At 49.2% G+C, this 12,295-nt stretch overlaps 1 protein-coding gene across 1 annotated transcript in view; it reads left to right on the top strand.

Moving 5' to 3' along the window:
- The window catches only part of NEURL4 (neuralized E3 ubiquitin protein ligase 4), a 54,009-nt gene extending 42,912 nt beyond the window's left edge, over nucleotides 1-11,097 (top strand). Inside the window, 10 exon segments of the mRNA XM_070728733.1 lie at nucleotides 537-695; nucleotides 794-973; nucleotides 4,327-4,420; nucleotides 5,656-5,699; nucleotides 5,701-5,767; nucleotides 6,816-6,960; nucleotides 7,507-7,619; nucleotides 8,364-8,553; nucleotides 9,575-9,641; nucleotides 9,643-11,097. Coding sequence (XP_070584834.1) covers nucleotides 537-695; nucleotides 794-973; nucleotides 4,327-4,420; nucleotides 5,656-5,699; nucleotides 5,701-5,767; nucleotides 6,816-6,960; nucleotides 7,507-7,619; nucleotides 8,364-8,553; nucleotides 9,575-9,641; nucleotides 9,643-9,780 — 1,197 coding nt within the window. The 3' untranslated portion in view covers nucleotides 9,781-11,097.
- Nucleotides 11,098-12,295: the final 1,198 nt, after the last annotated feature.

Here is a 12,295-nt window from a genome sequence, read left to right on the forward strand (position 1 = left end):
CCTCTCCCTTTGTTTCTTGTCCTTTTTCTCCTTTTTCCTCCTTACCTTCCTTCCTCTCTCCCTTCTCCTTCCTTCTTTCCATCCATCCTCCCTCCTTTTCATTCCTTCTCTCCCTCCTACTTTCCTTGCTTCCTTCCTCCCCTCTCCCTTCATTTCCTGTCATTTCTCTTCCTTTTTCCTCCTTACCTCCCTTCCTTCCTTCTCCTTCCTGCATTCTTTCCATCCATCCTCCCTCCTTTTCGTTCTTCCTTCTCTCCCTCCTACTTTCCTTGCTTCCTTCCTCCCCTCTCCCTTCATTTCCTGTCGTTCCTCTTCTCTACCTTTTTCCTCCTTACCTTCCTTCCTTCCTTCTCCTTCCTGCATTCTTTCCATCCAGTCTTCGGAGAGGGGCGGCATACAAATCCAAATAATAAATAAATAAATCTTCCCTCCTTTTCGTTCTTCCTTCTCTCCCTCCTACTTTTATTCCCTCCCTCCCCTGCTCAACCCCCACGGGGACCCCCTTCCCCTTCTGACCGGCCTCCCCTCTCCCCCAGTTCCAGATCGACTCCCTCAACCCCCAGTGGACCTCCTCCCTCTCGCTGGGGGTCATCGGCAGCTCCCCGGAGCGGCTCAACTTCCCGGCCACCGCCTGCTCCCTCAAGCGCTCCACCTGGCTCCTCCAGCGTGACTCCGTCTTCCAGAACTCCCTCAAGGTGCGCTGGGCGTCGGCTGGTTGGTGGGGGGCGGAGAGCGTGCGCGCGGGAGAGGCCTGGACTCGGGGAGGTGCTGAACTTCCCCCTCCCCTCTGCAGATCTGCGAGAACTACGGGCCCAACCTGGACACCTGCCCCGAGGGGACAGTGCTGGGGGTCTTGGTGGATGCCAGCAGCTGCCTTCACCTGTACATCAATGGCGTGGACCAGGGTGTGGCGGCTCAAGACATCCCCAGCCCTTGCTACGTCCTTCTCGACCTCTACGGCCAGTGCGAGCAGGTGAGGGTCCGGCTGGGAAGGAGGGAGGGAGGGGAGGGGCTTCAGGTGAGCATAGCTGAAGCAGCACCTGGAGAGCACAGGTAATCCTGGACTTTATGACCCCCCACCCACACACCCAACTGGGCTGAACACGGCCCTCCGGAGCATATAACAATATCAGAAATCACTTATTGTATGATAAAATCCCACTCTTTATTCAAAATCAAGCATACATGAATGAAACGCGGGGTTAAAAACTTCACAGAAGCCGCTATTTATCTCTGTAGCACTAGCTGTCATCTATGTCCGGGGATGAGCGCCAGGAACTCATTCTTTATGTGCATTCCTGAGATAAATGCCATTTACTTAAACATATACAGGGGTTGGACAAAAAAATGGAAACACCTTGCAGCTCTTCCGTGGAATCCAAATTTGTGAAGCTCCCTTCGCGCAGTTTTTGTGTCTATTGAGCTCTGCAGTGATTTTAGAAGCTGTGGTCTTGCGATCCGCTCTAACCATTCGCTTTAGAGTCCGACGGTCTCTCTCAGACGACTTCGACTTTCGACCAGACCTGTGCTTGGCTGAGGACGTTTTCCTTCTCTTTCAAAAGCAGTCATGACTTTTGAGACATGACCTCTTGAAACGCCAAACATCTGGGCACTTTCCGTTACACTAGCGCCTGCCATTCGAGCACCAACAATTCGGCCTCTTTGAAAGTCTGAGAGGTCTGCCATTTCTAGAAGGTTATAACCAATTTCCTTAAATTTCTGTTAAAAAAAAAAGGTAGTTTAAAAAAACATATCAAATACAGTGTTCCCTCGATTTCCGCGGGGGATGCGTTCCGAGACCGCCCGGGAAAGTCGAATTTCCGCGAAGTAGAGATGCGGAAGTAAATACACCATTTTTGGCTGTGGACAGTATCACAATCCATCCCTTAACCCTTTAAACCCCTAAATTGCAATTTTCCATTCCCTTAACTACCATTTACTCACCATTACTACTGGTACTCACCATTGAATAAGACACTTAGTGATCCTGATATTTATAAACATAATTATTTATTAACAATAATTATTATTTTTGTTATTTATTTACAAAAATTATTAGTTTGGCCATGACACATGACGTCATCGGGTGGGAAAAACCGTGGTATAGGAAAAAAACCCACGAAGTATTTTTTAATTAATATTTTTTGAAAAAACGTGGTATAGGCTATTCGCAAAGTTCGAACCCGTGAAAATCGAGGGAACACTGTAACAGAATTTTAAAAAACATTAAAATATGTCACGTTTTGGTTGATTTGAACATGTTCAAACGTTATGATGCCAAAAAATCAAGTGTTTCCATTTTTCTGCCCACCCCCTGTATCTGCTGACCAAAGCTTTCACTAGCACAGCGTCCAACAAGGATTGTATTTTTAAGAAGGAGAAATCATGGTCCTAAAGCTTCATTCAACACACCTCCAGTTTCAAGTCTATTGCAAAGAAGGGTGTTGAGTCTCCACGCCCCATTTCCCACAGTCCCATTCCTTTATAGTGCCTGGAAGTGACATCACACCTCAGAGAGCTTGTGAATTAATACCTTTTACTCTGTCACCCCTCTCGCCTTCAAAGCCTTTTTCTATAGCGAGGGTTGATCCAGTTGCTTTCCACTCTCATGTCTTCCTCACTCTCTGACTGGGACCACTCCCCCAATGTCACATCAGCCCCCTCTAGTGGTTCACTCAGGTCGCTTTCTCTCTCACAGCTGGCAACCCCGCTGGCCCAGGGTACCCAGAGGGGCCTGGCTCATCAGAACCTGACACGACCTGAGGTGGACAAGGAGCACTCACAACACCAACTTTGGGGCTCCAAATTTCCCTTGGCTAAGCGAGAATATTTGGGGAGCAATGTTCCCCCTCCCCCCTATTTTAACGGCCCTGCTCTGTAGAAATCACAGACACAGAAACATGATTTCTTGAACAAAGCTTGTCCAGGCCAGGAATCTCTCTGATCTGAAGTTCTCCCTCTGGACTTGCCAGCTTATTACCGTATTTTTTGGAATATGAGGCACCTTAGTTTTTGGGGAGGAAAATAGGGGGAGGAATCTGCTTACCAGGTTTTCATCTGGCTGAGTCCTTAGTCTGGACAGGTCCAGCACATTATTTTATCCCCTGGTTAAGGGCTTTAGAATAAACCTTATTTGGAGAGAGTAACAATGAAAGAGCTTGCAAGCCAGTAAGAGCATCATTAGCACCTGGAAAGAAACATTCAGAGCAAATAGATCAATGACTTAGGGCTTGGAAAACATTCTTTGCAGAGAGTAACAATGAAAGAGCTTGCAAGCTAGTAAGAGCTGGGAACATCGTTAGCACCTGGAAAGAAACATTCAGAGCAAATAAATCAATGATGTAGGGCTTGGAAAACATTCTTTACAGAGAGTAACAATGAAAGAGCTTGCAAGGTAAGAGCTGGGAAGGTTGTTAGCACCTAGTTAGGGCTGGGGGGGGGGAGCTTCAAAAAATGTTACATTCATAGTACAGTAGGACCTCTAGATACGAGCTGCTCCACATGCGAGTATTCCAAGTTACGAGCCACGACGGGAGCGAAATTTCTGTTCCACACCCGAGCTCAAATTCGGGATACGAGCCGAGCTTCCACTAGGTGGCGCAAGAATCCTTGCTTCTGGATATCTCGGCAGGGAAAAACAAAGTCTAAAGCCATTTGTTCCAGATACGAGTTGATCGACATACGAGCTCCGTTCTGGAACGAATTAAACTCGTATCTAGAGGTACTACTGTATAAGACACACCAGAATTTTCAGCCTCTTTTAGGGAGGGAAAAGGTGCCTCTTACACTCTTAAAAATACGGTATTTATGTATTACCAGTTTCTTGTGTATACAAATGTGAAGTATTAATTCTCCACTTAACTTAGTTGCGATGCGATTGGTTCGTATGTGACACATAGCATACAGACAAAACCTTGTCAAGGTGTGATTGCTAAATAAACAGAAGAGAATCTAATTAGTTTTGACATTAGATAAAAGAAGAGTTTTAATGACCTTAGGTCAATGGAAGCTTAAATGGATAATTATTCCCTTAAGCTTATCACAGGAGTGGGTTACTTTAGACCAGGCACGTAGGTTTGATCCTATCCTATCCACAGAGGGCATTCCGCATTCTCATAGACATGGATAGTTAACCCACGTTTTACTCTTTCCCCTAGATACACAGAGAGTAGAACAAACCTTTAGATTTAAATGAAACAGAAAGGTGAGGTGTTTATTGAGAAGATAGTTTGCTGTATCGTTGCAATAATCGGCAATAGTTGCTCGCCACAGCCGTTCGGCGTGTCGTTAAACAAGTAGATGAGACCTGGGTGTTTTTTTGGCTAGGTCACCATCATAACCAACGAAACGCCGGCAGTGGGAGCAGAAGGCACGGACCCTCAAGGACAAGGGGATATGGAGAAGGCCGACATGGTGGATGGTGAGCTGGGGGGGGGGGGTCTTCCCTTCCCTCCTTTTACAATCCTAAAATGGAAATTAAAAAGAGTCGGAAGGGACCTTGTTAGACTACCTAGTCCAAACCCCACCCACCCAATTCAGGAAGGAAGGAAAGAACAGAATAACAGAGGTAGAAGGGGCCCTGCAGGCCATTTAGTCCAACACCCACCCTCCCTCCCAAGCAAAAGATCATTTCAGGAAGGGAGGAAGGAGAGAAAGGGGAAGGAAGGAAGAAAACAGAAAAAGAAAAAAGAAAAAAATGAAGAAAAAAGGGATAGAAAGAAAGGAGGAAGGAAAGGTTGGAAGGGAAACCTGGAGGTGATCTAGTCCAACCCCCCACTCCACCCAAGGGAAGGAAGGAATGAAAAAGAAAGAAAATAAAGAACAATTGGAAGGGCCTAGAGGTCATCTAGTCCAGCATGCTGCCCAAGTAGGAGACCCTACCTCATTTTGGGAGGGAGGGAAGGAAGGAAAGTAGGAAGGAAGGAAAGGGAGGAAGGAAAAAGAAAAGGAAGAAAGAACGGTCATCCAGTCCAACTCCCCTGCCCCAGCAGAAGACATTACCCCATTTCATTGAGGAAGGGAGGGAGGAGAGAGGAGAGAAGAGAGGAGGAAAGGAAGGAGAGAGAGAGAGGGCAGGAAGAGAGAGGGAAGGAAGAGAGAGAAGGAGAGGAAGGAAGGAAGGAAAAATAAAAGGAAAGAACGGTCATCCAGTCCAACTCCCCTGCCCCAGCAGAAGACCCTACCCCATTTCAGTGAGGAAGGAAGGAAGGAAGAATGGTTGGAAGGGACCCCTGGAGGTCATCCAGTCCAGCCCCCCTGCCCCAGCAGAAGACCCTACCCCCATTTCAGTCAGGAAGATAGGAAGGAAAGGAAGGAAAAGGAAAAGAAAGAACAGTATAACAGAGTAGGAAGGGACCCTGGGGGTCATCCAGTCCACCTCCACACACATACACCCGCCCAAGCAGGAGACCCTTCCCACTTTCTCTGGCCCATGGCAGTCCAAGCCTCTTCTTGGGAGCCTCCACTAATGAAGCTCCCACAACTTCCGAAGGCAACTTCTGTTCTCATTTCTTGCCTTTTAAAAGAAAACCAAGTCTTGTGGCTCGCAGTTCCACAGCCAGTCTCGTGGGGAGGGGAGGGTCTGTAAATGAGGGGGTGGGCTTTGCCTCTCTGGGGGCCCTGGAGCCTTCAAAAACCTTCCTTCCTCCACGCCAGGCATCAAGGAGAGCGTGTGCTGGACCCCTCCCGTGGACGTGACCCCCCCTCACCAAGGTCTGCGAGTATCACTCTCTCTGCGCCCGTTTCAAGGACCTGCTGCTCTTGCCAGGTGAGTCAGACGGTCCTCGACTTACAACTGGGGTGGAAAAAAACCCCATGCTTCCGTCACTAAGCGAGATGGCGGCTGCCTCGTTTGGGGCACGGCCTGTGAAGCGAATCCGGCTTCTCCCCCTGTGGACTCGGCTGGTCGGAAGGTCGCCAGAAGGGATCGCGTGACCCCGGGGCGCTTAACGACCGTCGTACGTCCGTGCCGAGCCTCAAACTTTGATCACGTGACCTTACGGGTGCCGCAAGTGGTTCTAAGTGTGAACCATGGGTCGGACGTCCTTTTTTCCCCCCAGGGCAGTCGCTCAACGGATGATTATTAAGTCGAAGGCGAGAAATGTAAACCAGTGAAATAGCTTGAATTTACTGAGACATTGAAAGGGCATGGCCAATGCCGTGGCGCCACGGAGTTTCCCCTCGTTCTGCAGGAGAATCCAGAAACCTGTGTCTCTCGGGTTTCGGGGCTCCCCTGAAGGGGTGGTGAAGAAGAGGAGCAACAGTGGGCCGGGGGGAGGGGTGGGTGGATCTTTGAGAGAGATGATAGAGATAGATGCAGGTTGGACAGACAGATAGATGATAGACAGACAGACATGATGGATGGATCTGAGAGAGATATGATATAGATGGAGGACGGATAGACAGGATGGATGGATCTTTGAAGGTGAGATGATAGAAACGGAGGGAGGGAGGATGGACAGGTCATGGATGGATGGACAGACTGGATGGATGGATCTTTGAGAGAGAGATGAGAGAGAGAGATAGAGGGAGCAAGCGAGGATGGAGATAGACAGACAGATAGACAGACAGACAGACAGATAGATAGATAGCTAGATACAGATGATAGATAGGTAGATTAAGATAGATAGATAGATAGATAGATAGATAGATAGATAGATAGATAGATAGATAGATAGATAATATAGATGGATTTAGAATAAGGTGATGTGAGGTTATTGTGTTTTTAATTATTCTGATGTTGGGCTCCCCTGGGCCTCCTTCCTAACCGTGTTCTTCTCCCCCCCGTCTCTAAATCCCCCCCCCCCCCTTCCCAGATGCCTACTTTGCCGAAGACCCCAAGCGGAGCCTTTGCTACTGTGAGTCGTGCCACAAGCTGCGAGGGGACGAGGCCTACTACAAGCGCGGGGAGCCTCCCCGGGACTACGCCTTGCCTTTCGGGTGGTGCCGCTTCAGCCTCAGGTACCTTTGGGGCACTGCGGGAGGTCCCCGACATGCGACTGTTCGTTTAGTGACCGTCGGGAGTTACCATGGCCCCGAAAAAAGTGACCCTAGATCGTTTTTAACAACCGCTCGTTTCCCCCGTGGTCACCCATGGTTTAAATCTGGGTGCTTTGCTAGCCGACTTACATTTGTGGCCCCCTTTTGCAACCTCCTGACAAGCAATGGGAAAGCCAGTCTCACTTAACGACCGTAGGGATTCGCTTAACATACCGGTGGCAAGAAAGGGGGTGAGACGTGGGGCAAATGGGATTTGCTCATCAGGAATCCCACAGCGCCAACCACTTGCCGTGATTTACTTAACGGCCAAGGCAAGGAACGTTGTAAAATGGGACAAAAACTGAACAACTCTCTTGCTTAACGACAATTTTTGTTTTCCGTCGTGGTCATAATTTGAGGACTTGCCTGCATGAAGATATGAGGCTCTTCAGGGGGGGGGGGGGGTGTCCCCTTCTTCCCAGTTTCTAGACATCCAGGCTTTCTCCCCACTCACCCCATTTCTTGCAGGATAAACCCCCGCCTGGACGTGGCCAGCACCTCAAAGAAGTGGCACATGGCCTACCACGGGACGAGCATTGGAGCCGTGCGCCGCATGTTGGATCAAGGAGAACTGGTGCCTGGTAAGCGAAGCCAGCAGGCGAGGAACCAGGCGGCTGGGAGTTCTAGTACAGTGTTCCCTCGACTTTTGCGGGGGATGCGTTCTGAGACCTCCCGCGAAAGTCGAATTTCCGCGAAGTGGAGATGCGGAAGTAAATACACCATTTTTGGCTATGGACAGTATCCCAAGCCTTCCCTTAACACTTTAAACTCTAAATTGCAATTTTCCATTCCCTTAGCAACCATTTAGATTATTACTCACCATGTTTATTTATTAAAGTTTATTAAAAAAATATTTATTAAAGGTGGACGAAAGTTTGGTGATGACCTATGACGTCATCGGGCGGAAAAAACCGTGGTATAGGGAAAAACCCCGTGAAGTATTTTTTAATTAATATTTTTGAAAAAACGTGGCATAGACATTTTCGAAGCCGTGAAAATCGAGGGAACACTGTATTGCCTTCGTCATGAAGCCAGCTGGGTTATCTGGGGCCCGCCCAATCTCTCTCAGCCCTCAAAAGGGCATAGCATCAAACTCCTTTCAAGAATTGGGCGGCTGGGAGTTCTAGTATCGTCTTCAGCACGAAGCCGCCTGTGTGATCTGGGGCCAGCCAGTCTCTCTCAGCCCTCAAAGGGGAGGCAAAGGCAAACCCCTTCCCAAAACCGGGAGGCTGGGAGTTCTGGTATCGCCTTCGGCACAACGCCAGCCAGTCTCTCTGAACCCTCAAAAGAGCGCAATGGCAAACCCCTCCTTCCTTGCCCTGCAGGGAGCGCCTCGATTCTGAGCTGCCGCCCAGTGAAGGCCGATCCGCAGGGAGGGGGCAGCGGCAGCGGCTCCAACGGGGTCTACCTGGAGGCGGAGGAGAACAGCGTCCAGGGCCGTGAGGAAGCCCACCACGTCCTCCTGTCGCCCACCCTGCGCTACGCGGGACTGGAGCCTTTTGCCACCAAAGTGCAGTAGGTGTTGCGCACGGACGGACGGGTGAACAGATGGGGCTAGCGAACGGGGTCCAATCAAGACCCCGAGGGAAGGGGGAAAGCTGCGGGGTAGGGGGTCAAAAAAAGTCAATAGAACAACAGAACAAAGAATGGTCATTGGGTCCAACCCCCTGCTCAATGCAGGATTCATTAAACCATCCCAGAAAGATGACTGTCCAGTCTCTGTTTGAAGATCTTCAGTGAAGGCAAGGCCATCACCTCCTGTGGCAAACTGTTCCACTGGTTTATCACCCTTACTGTTAAGAAAAGTTTTTTCTGATATCTCATCTAAATCGACTCCCTTGCAGTTCCATCCCATTGTTTCTCGTCCTTCCATCTGCTAGTGAGACCAAGGCTGACCCCTCTGCTCTGTGACAGCCCTTCAGATATTTGTAGACAGCTGTCAAGTCTCCTCTCAGTCTTCTCCTTTGGAGACTAAACATGCCCTTATACAAAGGAACAGAATGTTGATTTGTCTTCTTGAATTTACACACACACACACACACACACACTGGAGATTCTCTTTTCCAGAAGCTGTTGGGGACATAACACACACACACACACCCCGAGCATGGAGATATATAGAGATATACCGGTAGATATCACCATATATATTAAACATATATACACTGCTCAAAAAAATAAAAGAGAACACTTAACACAATATACTGTAACTCCAAGTCAATCCAACTTCTGTGAAGTCAAACTGTCCACTGATTGACAGTCAGTTTCACCTGCTGTTGTGCACATTCAACTTTGTACAGAACAAAGGATTCAATGGGAATATTTAATTCCTTTGGATCTAGGGTGGGTTCTTTGAGGGGTCCCTTTATTTTTTGAGCAGTATATGATGTTTTCTTTTGCATGCCTGCTGGTGGGAACGATGTTTAAAGTAAGGAAGCAAAAGTCGAGGCTAAAAAAATAGGAGTTTTTAAACAAAAAGATAAAAGTGTTTTTGTTGTTGTTTTCTCTCTCTCTCTCCCCCCCCCCCCTTTCCCAGATTCAAAGACCCCAAATCTCACCGGCAGCACTCGGCCCAGGTGGCGTTACAGGTGTGCGTCCGTCCGGGGGTCCTACAAGGTCTGCCCCCCCACGCAGGCGGCCCCCGAGCCCGTGGACCCCCGCTTCAGCAGCACCGAGATCGAGTGGGTGACCAAGGAGAAAGGGGCTACCGTCCTCTTTGGCCTGCTGATCCGCGTGGAGTGAAACACCAACAGCCCCCCCCCCCATTGCCCTCCGCGGTGCAGAGGGGCGGGATGCCGAAAATGGGACGCCACAGCTTTTGCCAAAACACCCACCTCCCCGGCGGCACAGAACCGGCACATCCAAGCGAGGAGGAGTGGGGAGGGGTCAACTTTTACGGCCAGATGGAGGACTCCCTTTGACTTTATTGTTGGGAGGGGGCTGCCTCTTGCGAAAGGGGGGGCGTTCGCCTCCTTCTATTTTCCTTTTTTTTGCACAGAGACGAGAGAAGCTAACGGGGAGGGGAGACTGTTAAGAGCATGAGAGGGGAGGGTGCGTGGGTGGGGAAAGGGGAGGGGTCTTCAGTTGCCACAAAAGGACTTGGGATGGGTCTTTCTGGAAACCTCCCCCCTTTCTCCCTCCCTAACCCTCCCCCCAGGAGATTTCTACAGACCAACTGCCTCCTTTTCTCTTCCCCTCCCCGTGGTGGGTTCGAATCCTTCCTTGTCCCTTTTCCTGGGGAAGGGTCTTTTGGAGTGGGGAAGGGGTCTTCCTCGAGGGACACCCCCCTTCCTTTGGCAGGCACTTAGGCACATGGACAGAGCTTGGGGGGCTGTGGGGGGGGGCACTCATCTCAACCTCCCCTCCCTTTGATCCAGAGTTATGGATTTAAATAACATTTTTTGGGGTGTCTTTCTTACACAATGCAGCGTTGAGACCCCCGTCTCAACAGCCCCCAACCTCCTTGGCTCATTCTTTTTGGACGGTGGGGGGGCGTGAGGAGGTCAGCCCCCCCAGATTTTAAAAAAGAAGCGTTCCTTCAGCGAGGGCGGGGGCAGAGTGTGAAATTGCCATTTTTTTCTTATCTTGCAATGGGTTTTTTCCCCCCTCCCACCCCAGGACCCCCGTCAAGACTCATTGTTGCCCCCACCTCCCCGTTAAAAAAAAAAAAAAGCACACCTTATTCTTATTTTTTTTGTTTTGTTCGTTTTCAACTCTCCCGGTCTGACAAGCGCTACCCCTCTCCCCCCCTTCCCGTTTCTTGGTGGGGTGGGGTCTCACGGAATACAGCCACCCCCAACAAACATACCCCCCCATTCCCCTTCTCCTGTCCCCCTCCTTCCCCTTATTTATTGATGTGCTCATCGTCAGAAAAAAAACAATGTGAATTTTTTTTTCAAGGGGGGGGCGCGAAAAGGATGCGAGGCCGCACAAAGCCGGCAGTCTTTGCGTCGCACCCCCCCTCCTCCTTTGATTTGTATTTTAAATGCTATTTATGCTGCTTCACGTTATTTGTTTTTTTTTTTGAGGGGGGGATTTATAAACCACAGTTCAACTGGTTTTGGGTTTGTGTTCTTCGCAACTTCTCCCCACCCCCGAGAGCCCCCTACCCAAATGGCATCTTATAAAGAGTCACGCACGCGCCCCCCCCCTTCCCCGGGAATTTTCCTTTTTCTCTTATTTATGACATGTCACCCCGAGGTTTCGGATATCGCTCCCCCCCCCCCCCCTCCATCAGCAGCAGCTTTCAAATCGAGTGAGAAATAAATGAAGAGGAAAAAATAAAAAGAATTTGTATTTTGAGCGTCCCGGAAAACTGCAGAGCCCCCCCCCCCCCAAAAGGCAAAATGAACGGAGCTTCAATGATTTGGGTACATCGCCGTATTTTTCAGAGTATAAGACACACATTTTCCTCCCCCCCCCCCTCCATAGAAGGTGAACATTTGGGTTGGGTTTATTTACCCCGAATGTAGCTTTTTTGAAGCTCCCCCCCCCAGCCCTAACGATCTTCCCAGCTTGCAGGCTTGTTTTTCATAGCTACCCCCCCCCCCAAAAAAAATTTCCCAGCCTTTGCAGGTTCGTTTTCATTGCTACTCCCCCCCAAAGTTTTTTTCCAGCCTTTGCAGGTTCGTTTTCATTGCTACTCCCTCCAAAAAAGTCCCCCCCCCGCCCTAACGAGATGTTAACTTCCCGGTTTAGGATTTTTTCATTGCTACTCCCTCTGAAAACTGTTTTTTCAGCCCTAACAAAGTGCTAAGAATCTTCCCCAGCTTGCAGGATTTTTTCATTGCTACTCCCCCAGGGTTTTTTTTCTACCCCTACGTCTTTGTAGGCTTCTTTTTCATTGCTACTCCCTCTGAATAAGTTTTTTTTTCCAGCGCTAAGTCTGCAGGCTTGTTTTCATTGCTTCTCCCTCCCAAATTTTTTTCCAGCCCTAAAGAGGTGCTAACTTCTGAATAATTATTTTTTCCCAACCCTAAGTCTTTGCAGACTGGTTTTCATTGCTTCTCCCTCCAAAAAAGGTTTTTTTCAGCCCTAACCAGGGAATAAAATAATGTGTTGAAGCTGACCAGACTAAGCATGCTAGTCACATGAATACCTGACAGGCAGATTTTGACACCTCCCTCCCCCCACCCCCCCATTTGCCTTCTAAACTAATGTGCATCTTATACTCTGAAAAATGCAGTACTTTGTTTTCTTTAATAGGCCGTTGGTTTAGTCTCGACCTGGAGCGACGACGGTCCTGAAAACAAGCGTT

This window comes from Erythrolamprus reginae, chromosome Z (assembly GCF_031021105.1).
Source record: "Erythrolamprus reginae isolate rEryReg1 chromosome Z, rEryReg1.hap1, whole genome shotgun sequence".
In the NCBI taxonomy this organism is placed as follows: Eukaryota; Metazoa; Chordata; class Lepidosauria; order Squamata; family Dipsadidae; genus Erythrolamprus; species Erythrolamprus reginae.